A 26,642-nucleotide genomic window follows, 5' to 3' on the forward strand; every position below is an offset into this window, starting at 1 on the left:
TCAAATTGTAATCCCGAAATCCCGGGATCAGAATTTTGGCTCGGGATTGGATTCCCTATTTCCAATTATATTAGATTCAATAAAAACATTAATAATTGTGTATTGATTGGTGTTAAATTTCTGATAATAACCCTGTCATTATTATCAGATATTTGATAGATACCACTTGAGACTGACGAGCATCTGCCATGATGCTCTCTATATTGATGTCGGTCAGTGGCGAAGGGTGGAGATAGGCTGTTAAGATTTGACATAAATAGTGCACAATATTAAATTTTGTCAGTCATACTTATTTGTTTTTATTTGAACTAAGACTGCAATTAACATTTGGTGTTGGTTAGTTTTTAAAAATCAATTAAACCCCGCCTAATCCAAACCAAAATAGTTTTAGTATGATTTTGGCGATCATACAAAATTGTGCTTATTTGTTTATAATAAGAATACATAATATTGGGCATATTTTTAGTTATTTTTTTTAAATTTATTAAGCCCTGCCTAACCACACCATACTAGATTAAGTACAAATATTATTAAGTATATCTATAAAATATCCAAAATTATGTATGATATAATGGCATAATATTTGACGAGTATTGTTAGACTATTATGGCTTGGTTTTCGCGGGATTTAATTGGATTTTAAAAACTAACCAACACCATCTGTAAATTGTAGGCTTAGTTCAATGAAAACAAATACGTATGACTGACAAAGTCTGACTGACAAGGTCTGACTGAAAGTGACTGACAAGAAGCCTACCTCCACCCTTCGCCACTATCCACCAGTATAAATTGTCCGCTGCGTCAGGGCGCCACATGCTAACATTTGATATATCATTCAATATTTGTTATACTGTGATGAGCTTAGGTCTAAATTCAAACACCGGACGATTTATGATGGTATTTATATAGTAATGTTGTTCCGACATGGTTTCAAGAGAAGCATTGTCAATTGCTGTGGCCGAGTGGTCACGTGCCCAGATGGTAAGTCGAGGGTCTTGGGTTCGAATACCGGGTTTGACACGGGTGACACTACGTTTAGATGTGAAGCATTGTCAGTTTTTTGGGAATGTCTCGATGGCATATACCGAAGACCATGGCTAATACATATAAATAAACACACATCACAAATTTGACCATAATAGTAATAAAAAGTCTATTTTACTTCAAGGGTGTAATCCCCGTGGGTAAACACCTGAAGTTATAACTGTAAGCCAGATGTTAATCGCTAAACTCAAAGAGCTGAGTGTCTGGTTATGGCGAGTGCATCCGGAAAATGCTGGATATGCGGTTAAAGCGACTGGAACCGGCTAGATTTATTTTTTTATATTATATTAACAAGCAATTAATATATATAGGTACATATATTCTTTTTAACACTAAAACAGGCCTAGATGGCCAATGACAGTAGTGTATTTAGTAATAGAAGTGAAACAGTCACTAACACTTCGCCACTGATGTTGATAATACCCACCTATAATAATTTATCGTTTCTTTCATATAATAATTATTGTATAACCAATATCAATTTCACTATTACCGTACGTGCAGTACACATACTGAATAATATGGTATGATCTTACTGTAAGCCTAAGCCAAACAAAATCAACCTCGTATAGTAATTACAACGGTATTGCCTATATAATCGGAAGGTTGATGGTATTTTAAGAGACAGCTAATAATCATTAAGAAAAATAGCGCCGCAGGCGACTTTTTACTATTAGAGCAAATTTGTTCTATGTGATTTTCTCACTTAACTGGTCGACCCGCCACGCCGGTCCCCTCTTAACCCGGGACCCTAGACTAGATCCCTGTCAGCCCCCCCTTATGGGGGCCATTAAATAAACCACATACTGGTAAACTACATACACTGGTCATATTGATGTTGATAATACTCACACATCGTCGCCCCAAAAGCAAAAGGGCACATGTGCAATGTTGACGGTTTTGAGTTATGAATGCAGTTTTCTTCGTAATTTTTTTTTACATTATGGGCAAAACGGCATTTGTGAAGCAAAACCCATGAATTCACAATTGAGCAAAGAAAATAAAGGTTGCTTGTGTATTTGTAAACTGATCTTCATTTAATGTATAGGAAAAAGGTAACATATGTACACGATTTTAGGAACTGTGTGCAATGTTTACAAAAATAATATAGGAAAAAGGTAACAAGTGTAATTATCTAAAAGTGAGTAAGAGCCTTTGTACAAAAAAAAAATATTTCGTTACAGAAAAGGGGCAATTTAAAAACATGTTGGCAGCGGACAAGGAGGCCCAAATAAATATTTTGGAAGATCACAATAAGCGTAAAGTGGACGCTCGCAAATCAAAAGATGAAGATAAAGCTATTCATAAATGCATATAGGAAAAAGGTAACATGTGACTTAAAACCTCTTAAAAATCAAAAATTGACAAATTATAAAAAAAATGCATTTCAATCTTGAGTGATTAGGTCACATGTGTTCCAAATTTCATTTCAAAATATTAAGTAATTACCTCTTCACGATTTTTTTCACTCCAAAAACACTTAAAATGCGTTTTTCTTAAAACTCAATTTATGCACAAGTGCCCTTTTGCTTTTGGGACGACGATGTAATAATTTATTCTTTCTTTCATATTATTATTATTGTATTACCAATAGTACTTTCATTATTTCCGTGCGTGCAGTACACATATTGAATATGTTATGATCTTACTGTAAGCCAAACAAAATCAACCTCGTATATTACCACAATATTGCCCATACAATCGAAAGGTTGGTGGTATTTTAAGAGACAGTTGGTCCACTAAACAGTAAACAGGACACAAAATCTCCAGAATACGACTTGACTCTAATAAAATAGTCACTTGGATGACGTGGGTGTAGGCACCTTTATGTTTAGGTTTTCGCCTTTTTCCTATATTCTTTGCTTGCATAGTATGTCGTCAACATTGGGCACGCGTGCTGCTAGCTTTACCCCAAATAATTAACTTGCATAACTTGAAAATACCTCAGATATATTACCCACTAGAAAAAATCATATTTGAAAAAAATACGAAACTAACCATTAGTGTTGTGCCAATCTGCGATTTTTTTTTTAAAACGGTACATGTTCAAACACGCGCGTTACCATGATCTTACTCTCTACTTCATTTATCGTTTGTCAATTTATGGCTGCGGCCGTATGTTGTAGCTTAGCCACTGGGAAATGCCAATAGAAATGGCGTAAAAAAAATACTACCTTCTTCTTAGGTCAATATTTATTATAAAGCAAACATTATTCGTAGAATATTTATCACATTTGAATGGTCAAAGACATTGCTTATAATCAGTATCTTTAAATGTGAAAATCTTGCCCATTTTTTTAAATAATAAAATGCCTAATTCTTGTCAAATTTCACAGAGGATCACAGAGATTATCAATATAATTTTTTATCGTAAATATTTCACAATAATAATATCGACATAAATTTTACTAATGGTTTTATAAATGCTTTTAAAAAATAATAAATATAAAAAATCTTAACACCACTGTACATGGATGTACTGAAATATGACTATATTCTAAAACATTAGATCGAGAGGTTTAAAAGAATACTATTTTATGTAATAAAAATACTTTATGCAGTCATCAAATGTTTAAAATAAATATAAAGGATAATAAGGCTTCAAAATTATATAAATAGATTATCTACAACGTTTAAGGAATATCCAGGATCATGTTTTGAAAATAGCATAAAAGCTCCATTTTGACCTACGCGGCGCACGTTCCCCCTTAATAAAAATATCAATTTGACACAAAGGTTCAAAGCCTGGGTAAAATGTTTTCAAACTTTTCTATTAGTTTACGCGCGAATATCTCTGGCAATGCGGAGTTGATTTGGTGGATTTTATTCATGAAAATATACATCACTAAATTTTAGATAAAATATGCAATAACCGGTGAGAATTGGCTAAATATGCAATCGCATAATAATCTGGTGTCTAATAATTATTATTTATAATAAATTTTAGCACGCAATGTCCAAAAGGTTTCCCTTCCCTTCATCACCCACATATATCCTGAAACTCGTTAGCCGAGGAAACAAACCCTCTGAGAGGTCCTGTCATCCGAACGCGCAGCCGAACCTCCCCGACAGCCCGCGGGAACACCCGATCGACTATCACAAAGACGTTATCTGAATAAAGAAACGGCATTCGTGCTGTCAGTGTTGCTTATTGGAAAAGTTTTTTTTTGCGCGTGTGCCTCTTTTGTATCCACCGGCACCCATTATTTAGATGAGGGGGTCAATGGATTGGCAGAGGTAATACTCGCGAATGGCATGGCTGCTTAACTCCACGCAGTTTGGATTTCGTTTACCTGTAATTGGGTTTTGTAGGAGATTTTGTTTGTTGTTTTATGCATAGGTAAAACATACATGCCAGGCCGCCTTTGGCATTTACTATTTTGTATCTACTGCTTGGTACGTATTGTAAATCCTACTATGTTGGAGGTATTTTCATAGAATTTTTGTGAGGATTTTATTGTTAGGGTGTATATTATCCATTGATATACTACTGGATGAATCATATGCTTCTTAAAATAACGCCCGATTTTCAGCGACTCGGCCAGTGTTAAAACTTACTGTTTTAATATCAGCGGACTTAACTCGATATAAGCTCACTTAATATTTGTTTCGAAAACGACCTGGCAATAATTATGAGTAAGCCCGATCTAGCTTGCATCTTACTCTAACTAATAGTCAGCGCATGACGACTTGCTCTGTCCGCTCAGACATGAATTTTTGGTAGCTTGCAAGCTTTGGGTTGCAGACACCCTTAGGGTCACTATTCCAAGAACGCAAATTTAGTTTTACAGCCAGGGCAATACGGGTGAAATTCGGGAATCCATGTTAACGGTCTTAACGCATTATACCTACAAGGAAATATTATAAGACGATATTCGTAATATCTTCTTTTGTGGTACATTTTTAAAATGACACTTGTATGGGAACTCCTCATCTAGTAGTATATCCATGATATTATCACACTTTGATCAGGTCAGTAGTGAAGACTCCTTCTTTCGCGAGTTAACACGCTTATGCCTTGGCGGTACACAAAAACTTTGGTGGAATAAACTCGCTCGAAACATTTACAGGGTTCAATCATTTTAATTAATCGAGACCAAGGCCTGAACAAAAACCAACCATAAGTTCGAGTGAGTAAGCATTCGGCACACTTATATCTCCGCACTATGCGTTAGAGTAAGATAGAATTTTTACGGCTGAATTAAAAAAAATTTCAAAACGTCGCCTGTAAAAATGGATTAGACTGATTACATTCATTTAAAAACGCGTTGCTGAAATTTATTGTTTGTGTGTTAAATATAAAGTTAGTGGTAATTATTTTTAGCTATTTTAGTAGAACATATTGTTAACTATGTCGTATTTAAATTTGGTAGCCGTACTGAGAACCAACACAATGATATAACGTTTCATAGTTAAGTTGATAATAATAAAATCGAGGTTCTACTGCATTTTACGCAAGAAACACGGCTTCATTTTGCCGAAAAATAGGCGCCCTCTATATAGCATTACTCTAAGATCGAGACGCATCTATAAGCGAGAAATTGAAAAATATTTTATTTTTAAATTAGATTTCAACTAAATATTACATAATATGTTTATCAGTTCTTCTTCTTATTGTGCCATCCCCTAGCAGAGGTCGGCCACCATCAAGGCGATCTTAGATTTTTTATCTTATACCCGGAACAGTTCATTGGAGCTGCACTCGTACCAATCACGTAGGTTCTTAAGCCACAAAATGCGGCGCCGTCCTCTGCAACACTTACCATTGATCTTTCCTTGAATGACAAGTCGGGGAATGCTGTACTTTTGTCCTCTCATAATGTGGCCGAGGTACTGTAGTTTCCTGGTTTTCATACTACGTAGAACTTCTCGGTCCTTCCCCATTCGATTGAGAACTTCAACATTTGTCACCCGGTCAGTCCAAGGAATTTTGAGGATGCGTCTATACAGCCACATCTCGAAAGCTTTAAGTCACCCTGACATCTCTTGGTTTAGCGTCCATACTTCCATACCATAGAAAAGAATTGAGAGAACATAACAACGTACCTACCATCCGCAGTCTCAGACCTAGGTTAAGGTCTCGATTGCAAAGGAGGCGTCTCATTTTGAGAAAGGCACTCCTTGCGATCTCAATTCTAGTTTTTATCATTTAGTGGAGCGAAAATATGTTTGAAAAATTCATGGTTTTAATGTAATCTATAATTATATTAAAAAACATCGATTTTTATAAAAAAAAAATGGTTATAACTTGAAATCCTTTTTTGTTTATAGAATGATTTAAGTACCTACTTATACCAAGATCTTTTTCAAACTCACACAAATGATGACTTCGATAAAGTACCATTTTATGCCATTTGTGAATCGGTGTTACGGCTTCGGCAATTTTTCTTTATTACAAATTGTACTAAGTAACTTCTTAAACTTACCACTACTCCACCGAGACTCTGACGATTTACCCCGGAAAATCAGCAGGCAGGATTGGAGAATGTACAGTCAGTTGGCCCGCGGCGTATTAAATGCAAACATCCTCCGAAGCTACCCTTAGTGCAAACAGCACTTCTGTTTGCCCTGTATCATACTTTTATTTTCTGCTTTGGCTTTATCCATCTTCTGACAACGACCCTGTATTTAATTCATCTTGTTTCTCTACTCTCTACTTGACGTTTTGTCATATTTTTGACGTCGATACAAAATAAATAAAAAAAATGATCTTTTAGCAATGAGTGTAGCCCTGCAGCTTTGAGCCTATTTTTGTATTCTTATCAATACAAACAGTATTACTTAATAAGCATGCATAATGAATGGCTGGCAGTGGCGAAGGGTGGATGTAGGCTGTTAAGATCCGCCATAAATAGTGCACATTAAACTTTGTCAGTCATACGTATTTGTTTGCATTGAAATAAGACTACAATTTTACAGATAGATGGTGTTGGTAAGTTTTTAAAATTAAAATAAACCATACAAAAACCATGCAATAATAGATCCTAATATTCAAAAAATACTCATCTATCTGTGAAATATCTAAAACTATGCAATTAAATCATACATAACTTTGGATATTTTTTAGATAAAATAATATTTTTATATACTTACTAGCTGACCCGGCAAACGTTGTTCTGCATATAAATTATTTCTAGTGAATATTTTGGTTGTTAAATAAAAAATAACGAATTTATCGTAAGTGTGTGGGGATGGGATCTATGACAGAAAGAGGAATAGAGCGCTGTAGACGATGACCGCCGATAAAAACAAAAAAACATCAACCATTCACTTTCTCAATTCAAAATGAGTAATGATGTTAATAATGAATGAATTACCTGTAACAGGATCTCGTTGTTTAATGTTTATGCAATATCCGTCTTGTCCCTTACAGAAAATTAGCGGATATTGGAGAGCGTCGTATGAACGGTGTGTGTCAGCGATGAACTCCAGATTATTGTTTCTACTTCGAATCACGATTTCTCGCGTCGATGTGCGGTCGCCAACCATGATTCCAGCAATGTCGTCAACAACAGGTGCATTGAATCGACGCACGTACTCTCCAGCTGGTGTTTTATCAGGATTGATGACAATAGCGTGATTGTCACTTTGCAATTCGTGCATGTGTGCTTTGAAGAATTTCAATAATTCATTGTGCTCATTCAACAGGGCGTCCAGTTCGCCGACGATGCGCCTGGCATTAGGCGAATTGAGGCTATTGTAGCCGCAACGTGCATCCACATGATTGATGTCCTCACCGCCGCGCCCATGAAGTAGATTTGTAAAAATGTATGTGGTTCGTTTGGCATTAGCAGCAATGAGCCTACTTTGTGGTATACTTGACCTTTGATTTTGAACGTAGAATAGAATTGTTGACCATTTGCCGCAGTATTGTGAACTATTTCTGTTGCTCCGGACGAAGTCATTTGGAAGCATGAATTGAATGTGCGAATGGACTTCAGAAACAGGTTTGAATCTGGAACCGTGCCAATGAGCAAGCTGTTCAATGGTTCTGGTGGTATCTCAATTTCTGGTAGTTGCACTTTTCCTGATGCGCAACACATCCCGGCTGACTCATGTTTGAATTTGAGCGCATGTCAATGGGGACATTCTTTGTCCATAGCACCAATCAGCACTTTCGGATGAGCGGAATATTCAATATCTGGCTCGTACTCGAATGCGAGACGAAGGAACGAAGCGGATGTAAATGTTCGATGTACTTGTTGGCGTTGTCGGTCATTTGCTCTGCGTGTGTTAACTACGAACCGGCGCGCTTGGCTCGGTTCCAATTGTCGTTGTTGATTTCGTTCAGCTCGTGCCTCTTCTGATTGAGATGCACGCAATTGCGACATGCTTACACGCACGTTTTTGTTATCTTGTTGGATTTGTTCGTCTGTTCTTTCTACTCTACTATTTCGCATGTTTGTTGCTTTATTCGTTCGACGGCCCAAATGGCCCCCCTTGCGTCTTGCTGGCATTGTGCACTGTAATACACGCACATAAAAATAGATAAATTAAAATAAATCGTACAAAATTTTGCACGCACTGCGTTGTGATTTGCCGAATGAAATGTCAAAATGACGCGACGCTTCTCTTGAATTCCTCTCGGACGTAGAGCCATCTGTCATTCAACAACATAAATAATTTCGTTCTGTTTGAAATACGAACGACGGTTAAATTTGTTCATACAAAAATAATAAAATCGCGATTAAAAAATGGGATGATGGGGGTAGGAAAATGAAAATTTGAGGTTATAGGTATTTTTTTATGCCAAATAATAAAAAAAAATACAAAAAAAAAATTGTCAAAAAAATAAAAGAAAAATTTTCTGGATAGAGATACCCTAATTACCTAGCGGTATGAAATATACTTGTTGACCTATTCTCATACCTAACAAATATACATTAAAAAAATCATAAAAATCGGTCGAGCCATTTCGGAGGAGTTCGACCACAAACATCGTGACACGAGATTTTTATATATATAGAGATTATAGTTTGGTTAGGCAGGGTTTAATGAATTAAAAAAAATGAACCAACAATATTGTGTAATATGTATTTTTAATCAAACGAAAACAAATTAATATGTATGAATGAAAAAGTGTGCAAAATTTTTCTTGTAAAAACAAAATCTGTTAAGACAAACCTCCACTCTGTGGAGGCCCATATTATGATCTTATTAAGATCGGACATGGTCAAAAAAAATATCACCATATGGAAGCTTTTCACCCAAAATTCTTACCTCACCCCATAACTTTGTTTCTCCATAATATAAAATGTAAGTACACACGTGTCTTCGATATTAATAAAAACTGTTTCTTTTATTTCCACAGAGTCGCGATAGTCTGTCCTCGCGCACCAGCTTGGGCAGTGATGGAGACTGCGAGTGCGACAGTGAGTCATCATCGGGGAGCGGCGATGGACCCTCAGGAGGTACTCCGTGCGACGTCGGGCTGGTGGAGAGGCTGGTCAGGACGCATCCTGTATGGTTTCTGCCAGGAATACAGAGGGCAGGGGCGTTTCATCTGCTCCAGGGAAAAGAAGAAGGGGTATGAACCGTTTCTTATTTATTTTACCCTTTTCTGTTGCTTTTCATTGCTACTTCTTTTCCACTCCATTAAAAGAAGAGGAAGATAATATAATAAACAATAATAATACAACAAAGCCCACATTCCCAAAGAAATTCATTTCATATCCGGAATGATTTTACATGATTTGATTACTCTTATGAGTGAGAAGAATAATCGTTTCCGGAAACTTGTAGGTACATATATAGTTCGCTGTATCACACTTAACCGAAAATGTTGTATCGGAAATATATAACCGTATATTAAAGACCGTCCAACCTCTTTGGGTCGTATAGTACTGACATAAAATTCATGTCTAAATAAACATGGTTTTGGTCGGTTTACACTTTGCAGGAAGCCAGGAGCAAACAAATTTTGAAAATAGTCGATATACTAGATTATTTGTTAGGTTAGCTTAGGTTTATATTTTTGAATTCATGAATTTTGTCAAAATTAGCCTTGAAAATTGAATTAATGTTCATATTGAATCTAATAAAACTGGAGACCGTATCCAAAGCTCACGACGAACTGTGCCACGGTAAAATGTTTTAAGTACAATTTACATGTAACCAAGAATAACACCTTATATTATATCAACGGCTATGTTATATTTCTCCCCGTGTATATAGAGATGATTTTTAAAAAGTAAATTACGTTATCACAAAAATTTAATTTCTCACTATAACAATCTATTCGTTTTCACCCTTTATTATTCACGATGGGCTTTGGCCTATAGCGTCGTGGGTCCCAGATTCGAATCATGCGTCTGGCAAGTATACAATATTGTTTTTCAATTTGTGTATGAGTCAGAGTATGGACCTGTTAAGTTGAGCAAGTGGCTGACATCCATTTCTCGTAAAAAATCTGTTAATACAAACCTCCACTTTGTGTAGGCCCATATGATCCCATTAGGGTCGGAAAAAAAAATCTTAATGCATAAATATGGGTAACAAACAGTATAATTGTAATTGTAAATTGTTTTCATTTAGAACTTCGTGGTGCGTCAATCCAGCCAGACGGACACGATGGCTCTGAGCGTCAGGCTGCCGGCGAGGGTAGGCCCTTACATCGAGCATTACCTGATCCATGCATCGGCTGGGCGGATAGGGCTGGAGACGTCGCAGAACAAGTTCGACAACATCCCTGATCTCGTGGCGCATTACTCCCAATGCTGGTCAGTATTTACTCATGGTGATATCTTAATAGACCTTTTTACCAGGTAGTTTATTGAATTTTACAAGTGAAGAAATAAAACGGAGAGTCATAGCAGCGAATAAGTGCTACTTTGGTCTACAAAGTCAGCTAAACACTCGTATCCTCTCTTGTAGTACAAAAATTCAGTCTAATACAAGACGCTGATCCGTCCAAGGTCGATGAGCGTGCTATGTGGTATATATGGGCCCATACTAGAAGGAGAAGAATGGACGGTTGGGGGTGGATTGGCAGGCCCAGACTCCAGTGGTTGGATGGTGTCAAAAATATGCTAGAGTGGCCAGTGCAGACACCTGGAGGACACTGGCCGAGGATATGTAAAGATGGAGGAATTGATTCTTGGATTCTTAGATTCTAGTAGTTTATTACCTCAGCCACTATTCATGAAATAGAATTTTGGTATTTTTTTAGAATTATTAATAACCATGTCCTTGCTTTTTCGTACAAGGTGGTTGTTAGTAATTTTGAACAATCACAAACACCCAGGCTTTGATAAAAACACATACCTAAATGTTTTTGTCATGACCGGGAATCGAACCCAGAACTCTCGGGTGTATGAACCCAATGCTGTATGTATCGACCGACGTTCTCTTCTAAGCATGGCCCCCACAAGGGGGGGGGCTGATAGGGCTCTAGCCTGGGGCCCGGGCTCATGGGGGGCCCGGCGTGGCGAGTCGACCAAATAAGTGAGATAAACACACATCACAAATTTGCTCTAATAGTAAAAAAAGTCGCCTGCGGCGCTATTTTCCTTTAATGATGATCATATTTTAAAATATCTGATTGTCCGATGTAATTTTGATTTGTGTCATTACTTGATAATTAACTCCATAGTTAGAGTGGATATAAGTATTAAAAATACCATTAATCTTACAGTGAACTCCATTTAGAAAACTCTACCGTAGAGCGTCACACTGCCTTTAACCTTGGCGATAGTTAGGGGGCCTGACAAAGATTCTAGCCTTGGGGCCCGCTTCAGGATATGGGGGTCATGGGGCCAGGCTAAGGTTAAGGTTAAAGGCAATGTGATGCTCTACAGCAGCGTTTTCCAAATGATATTCCGCTCAACCCCAAAGTTCCAGGAGGTAACATTAAGGGTATTCCATGTATTTTTAGCGACTTTTTATTATTTTTGAATACAATCTCTTTATTTACGGAGTTGTCGAATGTCGACAGACAATCAAAAATTACACTGCACAACCTAATATCTTTAATACACTCTTGGAATCAAATAGCGCCGCAGGCGACTTTTTCATATTACTAAAAAAAAATTATGTACCTATGTTTATCTCACTTATCTGATCGACCTGCCACGCCAGGCCCCTGATAAGCCCCGGCCCCCAGGCTAGAGCCTTTACACCCCCCCCCTCCCTTGTGAAGGCCATGTTTCTAAACAATGACCTTCTCTATGTAAGCGAAACCTAAACATTTATGGAAATGAGGAAAAAAGGACCTTATTATAGGACTAAACATTGACGCTTCTGCTCACGAATTCGAGTGCTTGTGAAGCGGTCGTATCAGTATACCTTACCCCAGGGGTCGGCAAATTCTTGGACCAAAGGAGCCAAATATGAGTGGCACAATGGTTAAAAAAAATTCGAGAGCCGTATGTATGTTTAAATGAATTAATTACATTTTACAATTGTTTACTTATTAAGTGAAGAAGATTTCCCAAATAAAACTAAATTTTTAATAAAGTTGAAATTATAAATATAATTTTTACAGAATATGGATTACATACAATTTTCACGCATTCCTTAAAACTAATGTGAACAATGACCTTCCTTGCATTTCATTGGAGAGTTTCTGTATGTTTGTTATGTAACGTGTAGTTTTTAATTTCAGGCGCGACTCCACATTCTCATCGGTTATTTGACTTCTCTAAATGCTGTTTATATTGTTCATGTTTGAAAATGATTGTTCACATACATATTATGTAAACTCGATTATGAGTTACTATTCAATGTATTAAAAATCGTAGTATCTACCATTCTACCTTATGTAGTTTAGAGCGCTCCACTTGTGTTGTGAAATTAAATTGCATTTTTCTGTCTCCAAATCCTCAATTTTGGTGGCAAGACCTACAAATTTGGAGCTCCATAACTCTTTGCTTGTTTAATACACAAATAAAATTGTATTTCAAAAGTTCTCTCCTCAATATCAAATGGAGAAAAATTTAATTTGTCGTCTTTTGCAATGGGCGGCTTTTAAAACAACAACAATCATACCTTTTTGCATTAACCATCACGGAGGAAAAATTAGTCTCGCGATAATGTCATTATATAATATAATAAGTGTACAATCAATGACAAAAAATAAAAATTGTGAATTTTGCAAAAGTTTTTGTAAAAATTGTGAATTGGAAATTTGGCAAAGAGCCACATGTGGCTCGCGAGCCGCAGTTTGCCGACCCCTGCCTTACCCCAACTAAAAGAACACAAAACTGAAAAGTCGACGACACCCTTGAGGCTTAGTCAGAAACTACATCTCATAACTGAGATCTGGATCCTTGGATCCTTAAATATGCTTATTTATAATATATTACTAAAGTTTATTCCTCATCATTATAATGGAGTATATAATTTTCAGTGATGAGCTACCTGTCCAACTAACCCTGCCCCGAGCCCTACGAGAAGCCAAAAACCGGCAACAGCTCTCGTCCCTCGCCCTCTTAGGTCAAGAGTTCTGGAGGTACCCAATGGCCAACCCTCGAAATGTAAACGGAGCCGAGAAGCCAGTCCAGCAAAGCACGCCCATGTCGCAGACCCCATCGGATACTGGATCTAGTTTTGGCAGCCTGAGCGTCAGTGCTGGTATGACACATTTTCATCAGCTGATTTAATATTATTCATTTTACCATATTCATCATCATTGGCTGCTAGTAAAGGACAGATTGACCAGCCGGACACCAGGAGAAATCCCGATAGAACGATGAGTCCAAATGCATTCTTTCTGCCAAACATTTTTATAACAAAATAAAAATGACTACATAATACAATATATGACATCAAAAATTTTAAACGCTTGAACGAGATCATTTTATACTCATTAATTCTTGGTACCTGGTACTGTTGTGTTTATTATATTTGTACCAACTTTCGAACCGTTCAATATTCCTAATTGGATTTATTCTATTTCATTTCAATACCTTGTTTTTTGTTGTTTTTATCTTGTTGTAACAGGCGAAGAATATTTTAATTAATGTATTACTATCATTCGATAGGCCCTCAACAAACCAGTCACTCCGCCCTGACACCAAGTGGCGATCAGGCCGCTAATATAATGCTGAACCTCTCACCAGCCGATGCAGCGTCAGGTCAAGGTAGCACATGCAACATGAGTACCTTCAAAGGAAGCTCGCCACCGATGGCAAGAGACGGCACCAGAGGATCAGCTGCGATCAGGGCACCCAGACCGACCCCACCGAATACACTCAATCTGGTCTCCAGTACGGTAAGTCGAATTGAATAGAATAAATCATCCAATAAACCATTAATATATAGTTAGTAAAGATATCCTGATGTTCTTATTTGGGATTACCGTTGGAGTGTTATGCAACTAAAGATATACAGTGAAAATGCATCCCTTATAATTATTTTTTAAATGCAAAATGAAAATTTTAAGGGCTGATGTACTTAGTGTATTGGTAAAAAATAAGAATCGTTTGAATAACATCTAATAATTATGACATTGTTGAAAAGACATACAGTGGAACCTCGATTTCACGTTTTCCCCATATCTGCATGTGGTTTCTGCAGTCGTGTTTCATTTTGGCACATTTATTTCCCAGTTTTACTTTTTTATCTCCTGCAAATTACGTCTGAATTATTCAAAATTCAATTAAAACTACATATTAACCACAATGTCCAAACGGCTTACGTGTCAGCTTATAATGTCGTGGGGAAATACACATTTTTTCAATGTGTGTTTGGAGTCAAAGTATGGACATAATAGGTTGAGCGTGGCTAACATCCATTTCTCGTAAAAACAAACCTCCACCATGTGGAAACCCATACTATAACCTTCTTAGGATTAAACATTAAAAATCCAATTTATTTAAACACATTCAATTCAATGGCAGGACATCATTAAAATGAACCCAGCAAAGAAAGAAAATCATTCATTCAAAAAAAGAGGAACATTCTCGAAAAAGTGAAAGAACTGGTTGACATAAGATGCTCTTTGTATGATTTTTATAATTATTTTTTTTACGTCTTTTGGTTCTTTCTTTTGACCATGTCCGATCCTAATAGGATCATATAGGCCTCCACAGAGTGGTTAGTCTATTCGCAAGAGTAAAATCAGGGTTTCGCTGTTTGTATTGACACCAAATATCATAATGCCTAAATCACCCATCAAAAATCCTCCAATCGACAGAGTTGGGAATATAATGATAATATTATTGTAACTGTAAATGAGTCAAGGCTAGACCAGGATGCACAACGAAACAAACAAAAAGAAAGTACCGTTATCTGTTTCTGGGCGGACGAAGCATCGAGAGTAGGTACGGCCAGTCGGTTACCTACCCTTGAGCCTTGAACGTCGCCACTAAATACGATTTGCCACCTTTTTGCGCCAAAGCGTGCGTTTACAAATGTTATTAATAATTAATTTTTACTTGTCAAGCGAAATATACTTACGTAATACTTAATGTCCCTGAATCCGTGTTTTTAATAAATGGAAAAGAATAAATCAACACCCTACGTAAACCCATACCCATTAGTATATGTCATTATTATTCCCAATATTTTATCATCCTAAAAATGATCATATAAAATATAATATTAATACCATAAAGGGAGGGGGTATTATTGTAAAAGTTGTCGTTTGAAGTTGAGAATAAGGTCATACTTTTTTACATCAGATGCCCATGCTTAGAGCACCTTAGAGTGCTATGTTTTAACAGCACCTCTCTTGGCTATGCTATAATTTTAAAGCGAGATAGACAGTTTTGACTGTTTAGACAGCTAACTTATTGTAATTATTACAATAAGTGTTAATACTTCGATACAAACCTACCCTAGATAGCTGCCGTAGCGGCCGAAAGCAGTCTTGTGTATAAAATAGATGCGTAGATGTCTGAAGTAGCATTACATACTAGTTCACTTACTTTTTAACTGGTATGTTTTTAAAACAGCAACATTTTGTAGAAAATGATGTAGAGCAGGGTTTCCCAAACTATATTCCGCCGAACCTGAACAGGTGTTCCACGACCATTTGGAAAGGTTTTATACACTGCAACACATTTAATGATCTTCTACTAAGTAGAAATAAAATAAGTAAAACTAAAATAATTAAAGAATCTACTTCATATTGAAAGGCGTGTGATGATCAATCTCCACTGATGTTTATGACGTCAAGTATCTAGATAGGTCATGGCTCCCGCAAGGGCTTACGGGGGGGGGAGGGCTTGAGAGATCGACCAGCAGGTGAGATAAACACACATCACAAACATGCACTAATAGTAAAAAAATGTCGCCTGAAATGTTACAATTTTTGATTATTGTCGATATTTGACATGTCCATAATTGTGCATATATTGTACATAGTGTGTATTAAAAATAAAATACAAAAAATCGCTAAAAATACCCTTAATTTTACCTCGAACACCATTTGGAATATGCAACTGTAGATCGCCACATTGCCTTTAACCGGTTAAGTGCCCAAAGCGTCTTTGGACACCCTAATTACACCAATTCTTATGTTAATTACTATCAATTAACTAATTGCGGCATAGAACGGATTAACCATAGCGATAAGTACGGAGCCGCCAAAGATCCTAGCCTGGGGGCCTGCTTCGGGATGTGGGAGCCATGATCTAGGTACAGGCGGAGGACCGTCTTTTCTTACACCGTGCGCATGAAAAATATGCGGTGTATTGTTCTGACCGGCTGACAAGTCTTGTCAGTTTAACGACAGTTGCCAAAATTGGCAACTAATAAATAAGTACAAAATAAACTAAGTGTTCCGTTAAAATTTCCAGGTTTGCGAAGTGTTTCATTGCAGAAAAAGTTTGGGAAACCCTGATATAGAGAGTGCCTCATTAAGATTTCAGTAATACTTCATTTTCATAAGTCATTATTAACTCTCTTTCTAGTTTCATGTTGTTCTTACACTAAATTAATACAACTCATGCTTTTCTAACCATCAATCATTGGATGACATCTATCTTTTTAAAATAGTAAAGAAGTTCTCATAAATCTCTTTTCCTAAATACACCAAGGTTTACCAAAACGTTATTATGATTTGTGAGTCTTGGAACATTTCCAATTTAGTTCTGTTTGTGTTTTGATTGTCTTAATTTCTGGAACACAGATTTTTAAACTGTAATGGAATCATTCATTATTTAAAATAAATTTAAAACTATGAAAAATTCCAATACATATTAAATGTTTATTATGTACTTAATTACAAAGTTTTCGACTTTCTTCTATAGAGTGAATGTATGGAAATGAAGCAAAAATAATTACAAGATAAAAAGAACTTTTTATATACTTACAACGTTTTTAAATTTTCTGTTGAATCATATAAACTTGACCTGACTAGCTTAAACGATCCAAAAAAATTGTACTTGATAGAAATACAGAATAAATTTAATATAGAATACTGAAATGTCATTTTGACATTTCATATTGATTTCCATAGCAACGCACATATATATTAATAATTTACTTGCTAGGACCCCAGACCCCTAGCAACCAAAAATAGTGTTTTACTTTTTATGGATTTCTTCTGAAATAACTTTTCATACAAAAGAGAATTAACTGAAACTGAATTCAATTCTACTTAAAGATGGCTAAAAGTATTAAAAGTATGCATTGGCATCGTGTTCTGATATATTCTAAAAGTTTCAAATGTCTAGCTAGTTGGGAAGTTAGTTAAAAATCGATTGCAAGACTTGTACTGGATAAAAAAACCACCGGACAAACAAGAATACGACCTAATAAAAACGTTGTAAAATAAACCTCTGGTCTACTGATTAAGTGAACTAGAGTCCGTATTCTTTAAGCTGGCGTTCAAGTCACGTCATCACGTTTGACTGTTGCAAGTTTTCAATGAGAGGAAACGAAAGGGAATGCTGCGTTAAGATCCTGAAGTGGGGGGAAACACACGCCAGCATAAATAATACGGACTCTACAAGTCAATGTCGCAATTGTTTCAAACAGATATAAAAAGTCTTCTATAGCGCCTGTATTATTTGCCTTCTGCCTTATATGCATGGATTTACTGGCAGCAATAGTGTGTATTTTAAACTATCGTGACAATAACGGTTTTCACATAAAAGTGCTGACTGTCTCTCCAATCTCATTCTTCAAGAGTAAGCAAGACGCGAATTTGTCATTTTATGGTACTATTTGACAGGTGGTAAAAATCAATATGAGTCTCTCCGCAGTGTAGTTTGTTTTTTTGCCGGCAGGTTCGCCACTGTCGTTCTACTGCGCAGGCACAGATCGAAAAAATCCCAACTGTCGCATGAAAATTCAGAAGCTTCCGAACTTTTTTGATTCTTTCATTCAATCTTGTAACTTGATGTTTATAGGTGTATTTTATTGTTATGACCACGATAATACGTACTGTCAGCAGTAAATCCATGCACATGTCCTAGTCGTATCGTTCCTCATTCTCAGTGTATATTATTATCTCTTACTTTTCAACACTCTGCAAGCCTGAATGAAGCTTTTTTAATTCTCTTTCATGTTGATCTATTAAACTATTTTATATTATTAATTTAGTGTGTTATTAGTTTAAAGAAGAAAGAGAAACCACATATTTTTTTAAATATTGGCATTCAAAGTCAAATTTCAATGAAAATGGAGTTTTCTAGATTCAATGGTGATACCCAAATCAAAAGTATTTTAATTTATTTTTGCCGAAATTAAAAAACTGTGTCACCGAAACCAACTTTAATTGTATAAATCAGAAGAAACCTTCTTTTTTTTAGCATAAGTAGGTAGTGCAAATATGTCAGTAGGTAAAAATACGCGACCGAATAATATTGATATCTTTTAGCATTTAGAAAGTCAGTCATATAATGCCATGAATAGTATCAATACAACCTCAAAGTAAAGGAGTCTCAAAAAAAAATTATAACATACCCTTTCTGCCGTAAGGCCGTACTTCAACTGATGTGGAGCCCAAAAAATCGACCCACTCAAGCCTTCTTAAAATATCTGTGCATTAATCATCAATTTAATATCAAAACTAATGTCAATGGTAGAGTCGATAAAAATAAATAGTCACTCTTTCTTCTATATTCATAACTCGTAACTGTAATAAATTTCTTGCTTGTTTACTAACCGGTGTGCTTTTGTAAATTGCAGGCTCACATAACACACCATCTCCCAACACCCCCTCCGGTGGCTCTCCCACGGACCCAACCCCCTCCCCCTCCGCCTCGGTGGGCGAAGACTCCTTTTCCGAATGAAGTCCAAACCTTCACTCCGGTCCTCGGGGGTAAGCCGCACGGCGGTAAGATCACGGTGACCGCGACTGTGACCTTCAGTGTGGACGGAAACCCCGGGGATCAGGGCCTGCCGATAGAAAACAGTGGCGATTGCGATGTCGTCTCGCCGAATAATGACAGCTTCAAGAGTGACGGATCGAATAATGGAAACATTCACAATTTTAGTGGGGAGCATCATCAGATCAATGGTGGTGCCGTTTGTCAGGTGATGAAAGAATTGCATTCAATTTGTCTTTAGGTATTTAATCGAGTCGGGTGTATATTCCTTGACGCTTTTGCGAATACTTGAATTTATCATATTATTATGTTGTTCCTTCCCTTATCTTCATCAAAGTTTCAGGCTCATTGCAGAAGTTATTCTCAAACGATAGATAATATGTTTGAGTGTACTATTAAGTTACGAACGATAGTCGAAGAAATTTGTGCGTGTTTTTATTAACCAGAGCAGCGTTCGTTATCATTCAACATTAGGATTTTTCCACACACACATTTCTTTTAGTAGGTACCTAACGTAACCACAGGATACAGTATACACTAAGGCACGTTAAGTAAGGCCTTCCACCCACGAGAATACTCAAAAAAGACGAGACTGAAACTAAAATTCCATCCAGTATGTATTTATCTTATGTATTTCAATGGAGATTCGCTTGCAGCAAGACTGGAATCTGTCAGTTTCAAAACGTTCGCTACTAAACTAAAGAGACGCGATATGCTAGTCTCCCAGTCTCTCTGTTTCTAGTCCCCCATAAAACAGTGGTGCCAATATCAGTAGATTCAATGAAAAATCATATTTTCTTACCAAAATTGGTAGCACTGAACTGAACTGAACAAGGAATAACAAGTCAAAAGTGGATGGACGAACCGATTTTTATTTTGAAATTTGTGGAAGAGGTCGAGAAATACCCCTCAGAATATTCCCGTTTATATTTTGTATATATTATAAAATTTTATATATATTTTGACAGTTTGAGGTTATGAGATTATTATTTCAAGCGGGTTTTAGTAGCGCCGTGTGCGAAGCATCAGTCATTGGTCAGTTTATGAGTTCCATCAGCAGCCAGTTCATTGGATATTAGTTTCTCCATGAGCGAAAGGCCTAAGAAAACAAGCTATTTGGCTAAAGAAATGCCAAAAAAATCTGATTATCATTTGTCAGTGAGGACAAGAAGAAAAGTTAGGGATTTTTTTAGGTCTTCCAAAGGAAAATTGATACATATATGAATTTTCCTAAAAATGAAAATACACTAGATGTAAATTCACATGCAACTTCTGCAATCTAAATGACTAGTGAAAAATGATAGAAAACACTTGGCAATGCTGGCAACATTGCCTCTTGAGAAAGCAACTTCTGCAAAGAGCCTGAAACGTCGAGGAAGGAAGGAGAAGAAACCACACATAATGATGGCCCAAATTCTAAAAAGATATCGAACAGAACATCGAATATATATTGCAATATTCAATTGGAATTTAAGCATTCTATCGATTCTCTCGGAGGCTATATTATCGCCTGAACATTCATGGATATCATTTACCTTTACTCATTGATATTTTATGCACTGCTTATTCTATTCATGGAGAATTTAATCAATGAAATCTATGCTTAAACAGTAATATATTCATGTTTTTTTTACCTTCTATACAATCAACAGCCACATCATACTTCAAACATGACTTCATTTCACTGGGGTTTTCTACTAATCATGTTTTGTCATCATCGTAACTCACAAAGCTTGTTATTACCATAATATTAATATCTACAAATATTCTTACATCATGTAAAGAAAATGTTGAAGACAACCTTAATACTAATAAAGTGAAGCTGAAAAAAAGACTACTAAGTCCCAGATTCACAGAATGTCGACATTATGTAAAACTAATTAATTTAAGAACACTATGCATAGATGAAAGTCGAAAGCAGATAGAAATCAGTGACTTACACAGAAACGATTCTTCCCAGAATCAGAAGTGTAATGTTTTTTAATTAAATATTTTTATATTAACAAATGAAACAGTATCAAAACTGCACAATATAAATTTAATAATTAATTATAAATTAACCGTTTCTTTACCAGTGTTTTAATATTGGAATTTCACTATCGCGGATAAAGTATTCCCAGTAATATTTTTATTTATTATTTAAATGGCAACTCGCTCTCCATGTTTAATAATATTATTCACATTGATTAAATGCTTAAAAATAACTTCTTTTTATATGTAACCTACATCTTCATAAAAGAAGTTTTTCTTCAACATCTAAAAATACTGGAAAGTTTTCCTTCATTGGAAGTGTTTAATAACAAAACTGTTTAGTCAAAATGTATGAACAAAAAAAAATGTATGTAGATATTTTATTTGCAATTTCACACAATGTATTATAAACGAAAATAATGTTTAAAAACCTAACGATTTACAATAACCAATTATTTTATGTTTACATGCTCCCCTTTTATTTTTCATATCGTCGGTGTTTCATAAAAAGGGCGAATCAACCATTTTGGGGAAATCGAGATTTTAATGACAAAACAATATGTACCTATCTCACTAACTTTGCTGTGTAAAAACAGCCAATTTGTTTCTCCACAGAAAAGTACTTAAAAACGATAATCGTAAGGGCGAATATCCACTTAGTGTTACGATTAAAAAGCGAATGTGACATATTAGGCCTTTTAAAATAGGATAATACATACATACATAATAAATACCGACGATATATTTATTGCAAAAAAGGGTTTATCCGCTAATGGGCAGATTGTTTTACATAAAATGAATACGTGTATTAATTAAGGCTCTAAGTACCAAAAACAAAAAAACTGACATTTTTATAGAAAAGTGTTCTACATACTAACGCCAATAACTTCAGCTATGGTCTAAGTGCCTCAAGCAAGTTAAAAAAATATAGCAAAATATTTAAACCTGTCGACGTTGTAAGTCCGTTGGCCTGTTTTATTTATAATGATGTAAATAGCACTACAGTGGTCAACTTCATTCAATATAAAATGGCTGACGATGGTGTGTTGACACTTGCGAGTTCCTAATACCTAAAATTATAGAAGCTGTCGTGATTGCTTCACACTGTAAAACCACATTTTTCAAAAGGTCTGCTTCATGAAATTTTACTGCAATGACTCGGTATTTTGTATCTACAGGCAATACTACTTTTTGGTACTTAGAGCCTTAATTAATACACGTATTCAAATATAATCGAAAAAAAGAATTGAATGATTAAACCAAACAGTTGCTTTTGACGTGCTGAAATATCATTCACAACTAATATTGAATTGTGGACATATCATTCTGTCATATTTTGCTTTTAATATTATATTATAGTTGACAAGTATATTGAGTTACGTTGATGCTTTTGTGTGTTGATTGAATAATAATGACATTTTGATTACTAACTCACTAACAATAATGTGTCCATCTTATAAAATTCGTATTTTTGGTATTTATTGCATGTTTTCATTAAATTTATATCAATTGAAATCATATATGGAAGATAATAACCAGTGTTTTCTGGTAAAAATATAAATTAACCGGGAAAGTCGTTCTAAACAGGTCATAAATTTTAAATTCAATGAGCAACTTAAAGAAGCCTCAATAATAATACGTAAACTTTGTAGGAGAAATATAAGTGTCATTATCATGCTCTGTTTTGTCTTGTAATCTGAATACATATATTAATGATCGCATAAAATAGTTTTATATACTTAACAATTACTTGGAACGTATAGTGGGGTTACTGCCAAAAGTGTGTAAGTCTCAAAAACACGTAATGAAGGTATGGAAATTTTAAGGTTCATACATCTTCTATAAAATTGATACATTAAAATACAGCATTTACAACATAAAACATTATGTAAGTATAGTTACAAACTTTCAGCAAAATACTTTTTTAATATTTTGACACCATGTTTGATATAAGAATACCGTAATTGATCTTACAAACCTTTTGCTGTACAGATATTCGATACAGGTAAGTGTCGACTTACAAACTTTTCCCTGATCACATATTGAAAAATTAGCAATTACAAACTTTTATCAATAATATGACTATGTGAAAAAGTACGTTCCCGTAGTCGGATCAGCGGATCTATTCTATACACAAGGCCGCTAAAGTGATAAAGTGATAGTATTTCTTACATACATTATGTATTGAGGTATTATAATTGTTACAATAAGTAAGCCATCTCATCAGTCAAAACTGTCTCCTTCTCGCGCTCTCGCTCTAAATTTTATCACAGCCAAGAGACACACTGTTAAAATATAGCATTTATTGCAACAATACCAACCAACTTATTGTAATAATTGTTACAATAAGTGCTAATAACTTCATTCAAACCTACCCTAGTTAGCCGTAAATACTATCACTTTATCACTTAAGCGACCTTGCGTATTGAATAGACCCGCAGATTCAATTTTTTTAGGCATATATACTTAATGCGTGTGTTGGTAAATGATTAATTTAAAAACGTACAATAACCATTGATATCTTTTGTAACAAAATATGGCGGCTTTATTCTAAAAAGGTTTAAATTACCACTATTTTATTAATTTCATCATTCTAAGACAAGGTTTTTTTTGTCAATTCTACGATATTACTACGAAGATTATCACAGACAAAAATAACTTTGTTTCAAAATAAATACTACTTTTATGTGATCACTAACTATTCTGAAAAAAGATGGGACATCATAGTTGTTCATATAAATCTTTATTACAAGGCTTCGAGACCCCAAACATACTCAGAATTCTTTATTTTTGACCCATTTAGAAGACTCTGCGACTTGAAGTCTGTATGTTTTATTATTTTTTGATAATTTATTGTAATATTAAATTCCTATGGTTATGTGATATTTAACTATGACTCGTTTACTATGTAACGTTTATATTTTATTTAATCGTTTGATGGTTAAAGATACACTAAGAATGCACTACAGAGCTGTTAAATGTGTCCTAACCCAGACAATGCCTTGTGTGTAGTACGTGTGAACAATAACCAAAACAATTTACAGAACCCTTCCAAGCGGCTATCACCCGACGGAGAGTGCGTAGCCAACCTACCCTGCTCCCAGAACAGCAGTCTCCACCGCCGAAAGAACCCTGACCCCCCGGCGTCCGAGATTCTATCACCGCGAAGCCAAACCACCTTCTCGCCTGACCCGATACTGAATTCATTCTCGCAGAAATCCGGCGTATTTTCACCGACCGGAAATCAAATCCTTTCGCCGAACGGATCCAATTCGGCGACCAGCGGGATATTTTCTCCTAGTCAAATCAATTCACCCCTGTCGAACGCCACTATATCTTCATCCAAGAGTGGGGTTTTCTCTCCTCTCAGTCAAGTGGCCAGTCCCGCTTTGAATAAGAGCGAACTATTCAGCCCACTGAGTAGAAGCTCTCCCATTTCTGGCAAGAGCTCAGTGTTCTCGCCCGTATCCAATCAGAGCAGCTTTACTAATAACTCGGCGTTTAATTCGCCGCTCATCGGCAAAGACCGTGACCGGATTCTTTCCCCGAACACTAACACTGTTAGCACAACACCTTCCGGTAGATCCAGGAGAAGTAAACATTCCCACAGGAAGGAGTCCAGGCATTATCAGGTACAATACATAGAATTTTTGATTTGATTTTAGTAGGTAGGTTAGTTATAGATTTTCATGATAACTTTGTTTAATTTATTGTGTTTTCGTGAATAAAATATTTACTAAATATTATTAGTAAGTAGGTAATATATTTGGAGGACATTGTACATATAGCAGTACAATGCCCTAAATATGAACGACACAGAGTACAGCTGCGAATTGCGGATATTTTTGAGAATGTCTACGAATTGAAAGGTGCCCTGGTGGTGGGTAAGACGGAAGAACTTGGCGAAATCGTAAAGTTCTTTAACAGAATTGAAGTGAGAATCTGGATCCCCTTCTAGAAGAGAAGAAGCGATATGACAGCGAGTCGCAGTCAAAGCCTTGGTAAAATCATAAAAAAAGCAGGTAATATAATATATTACCATTTTCTCTTCTAAGTGAAGCATATCGATCTCCATATATGATGAGATGTATTATTGGCCATTTACACAACCCATTGGATCAAATGCAAATTGGGTTTTTGAGACATTATTTCTCATATCAAACATCTTATGAACAAACTAAAATATCTTATATTTCTGTGTATATTAAGTATTTATATATTCAGTACTCTCTCAGTAATCCGCCACCCCAAAAACCAGACAAGTGTCCAATTAGTGATAGCGGCGGATTATAGTGCAAACATACAAAATATAGTAAAAATTAAAACTTCTAAATTTCTGCTAGCAAATCACGGTTTTATTTACAATCAAAATCAAGTATTTACTAAATTATACATATTTATAAACTAAGTTTATTAACTAAATATTAAACAGTAAATCACTTGACACAACCAGTTGTTCAGTGAGGCAGATAGTCTTGAATGGCTTAGGATTCCAGGCTTTCCCTATGACCAAAATTAAGCAATTTTGTGTGTCCCAGTTGCATTGGAGCACGGCATAATTGTGATGCAGTCTTTGGGCACTTTCCTCCCTGGTACATTACTTTCTTCGCGATGAACGTACGTTTTACGAAGGAGAAGTTTCCAAAATAAACCCGTCTCATCTGCGTTGTATACTTGTACGCAGCGGACTACTGAATTTGACAATCGAATACCAGCAAATTATAGAGCTTGATTTTGCGCTTTCATCTAATAAAAATAACGGCGGATTATAGTAGTTGTCGGATAATCGAGCGGTGGATTACTGAAAGTGTACTGTATTTATATATTGGAACCCATCGCAAACAAAATATCAAATATTTGCATCAAAACATTGAAGAATAAAAATATTAATCATTTGTTTTTGGTTACCCAATACAATACATAAATTTAATTATATCATTGCAATATTCTGGGACTATTTGCTATTGGGTATAGAATCGCAAGGTCCCTCCCATTTTTGGCATTGATGCTTTGCTACATATGCTCAACAATTTTTTTCATGCATCTGATTGTAATAAATTGTAATAATAAAATTATAAATAATGACTTAAAAACTCTATGTTTGCACATGAAAAAGAAAGGATTCCAATGAAGATTTGAAAAAAAATGGTGAAAATTTTAGTTTACAAAAATTATGATTTATGAAACTGGATTATAATATGTATCATGCATTTGACGCGCTTTAGTTTTTGGTCGCCGCAGTTGATTTCCGATTATATTACACTACTGATTCATATTATATAGCCAGTCAGAAATTAGCAGTTTATATTGCCAGTACTATTTTTCCCCCACTTTTTGTGATTTTAGTTTTTAATCAATTATAAAGATTTTGGTGCTTTTTTACAGATTTTTTTTATTTTTTGTCTATGTT

At 35.6% G+C, this 26,642-nt stretch overlaps 1 protein-coding gene across 1 annotated transcript in view; it reads left to right on the forward strand.

Annotated features, from left to right (window-relative positions):
- The window catches only part of spri (Src homology 2 domain-containing protein sprint), a 512,295-nt gene that overhangs the window by 412,878 nt on the left and 72,775 nt on the right, over positions 1 to 26,642 (forward strand). Inside the window, exons 4-9 of the mRNA XM_085949236.1 lie at positions 9,355 to 9,570; positions 10,578 to 10,762; positions 13,390 to 13,613; positions 14,024 to 14,253; positions 19,122 to 19,469; positions 24,277 to 24,864. Coding sequence (XP_085805362.1) covers positions 9,355 to 9,570; positions 10,578 to 10,762; positions 13,390 to 13,613; positions 14,024 to 14,253; positions 19,122 to 19,469; positions 24,277 to 24,864 — 1,791 coding nt within the window. The remainder of the gene's footprint in view (positions 1 to 9,354; positions 9,571 to 10,577; positions 10,763 to 13,389; positions 13,614 to 14,023; positions 14,254 to 19,121; positions 19,470 to 24,276; positions 24,865 to 26,642) is intronic.

This window comes from Rhyacophila brunnea, unplaced genomic scaffold, assembly GCF_057557595.1.
Source record: "Rhyacophila brunnea isolate RB1 unplaced genomic scaffold, BYU_Rbru_1.0 scaffold_21, whole genome shotgun sequence".
Lineage (NCBI taxonomy): Eukaryota > Metazoa > Arthropoda > Insecta > Trichoptera > Rhyacophilidae > Rhyacophila > Rhyacophila brunnea.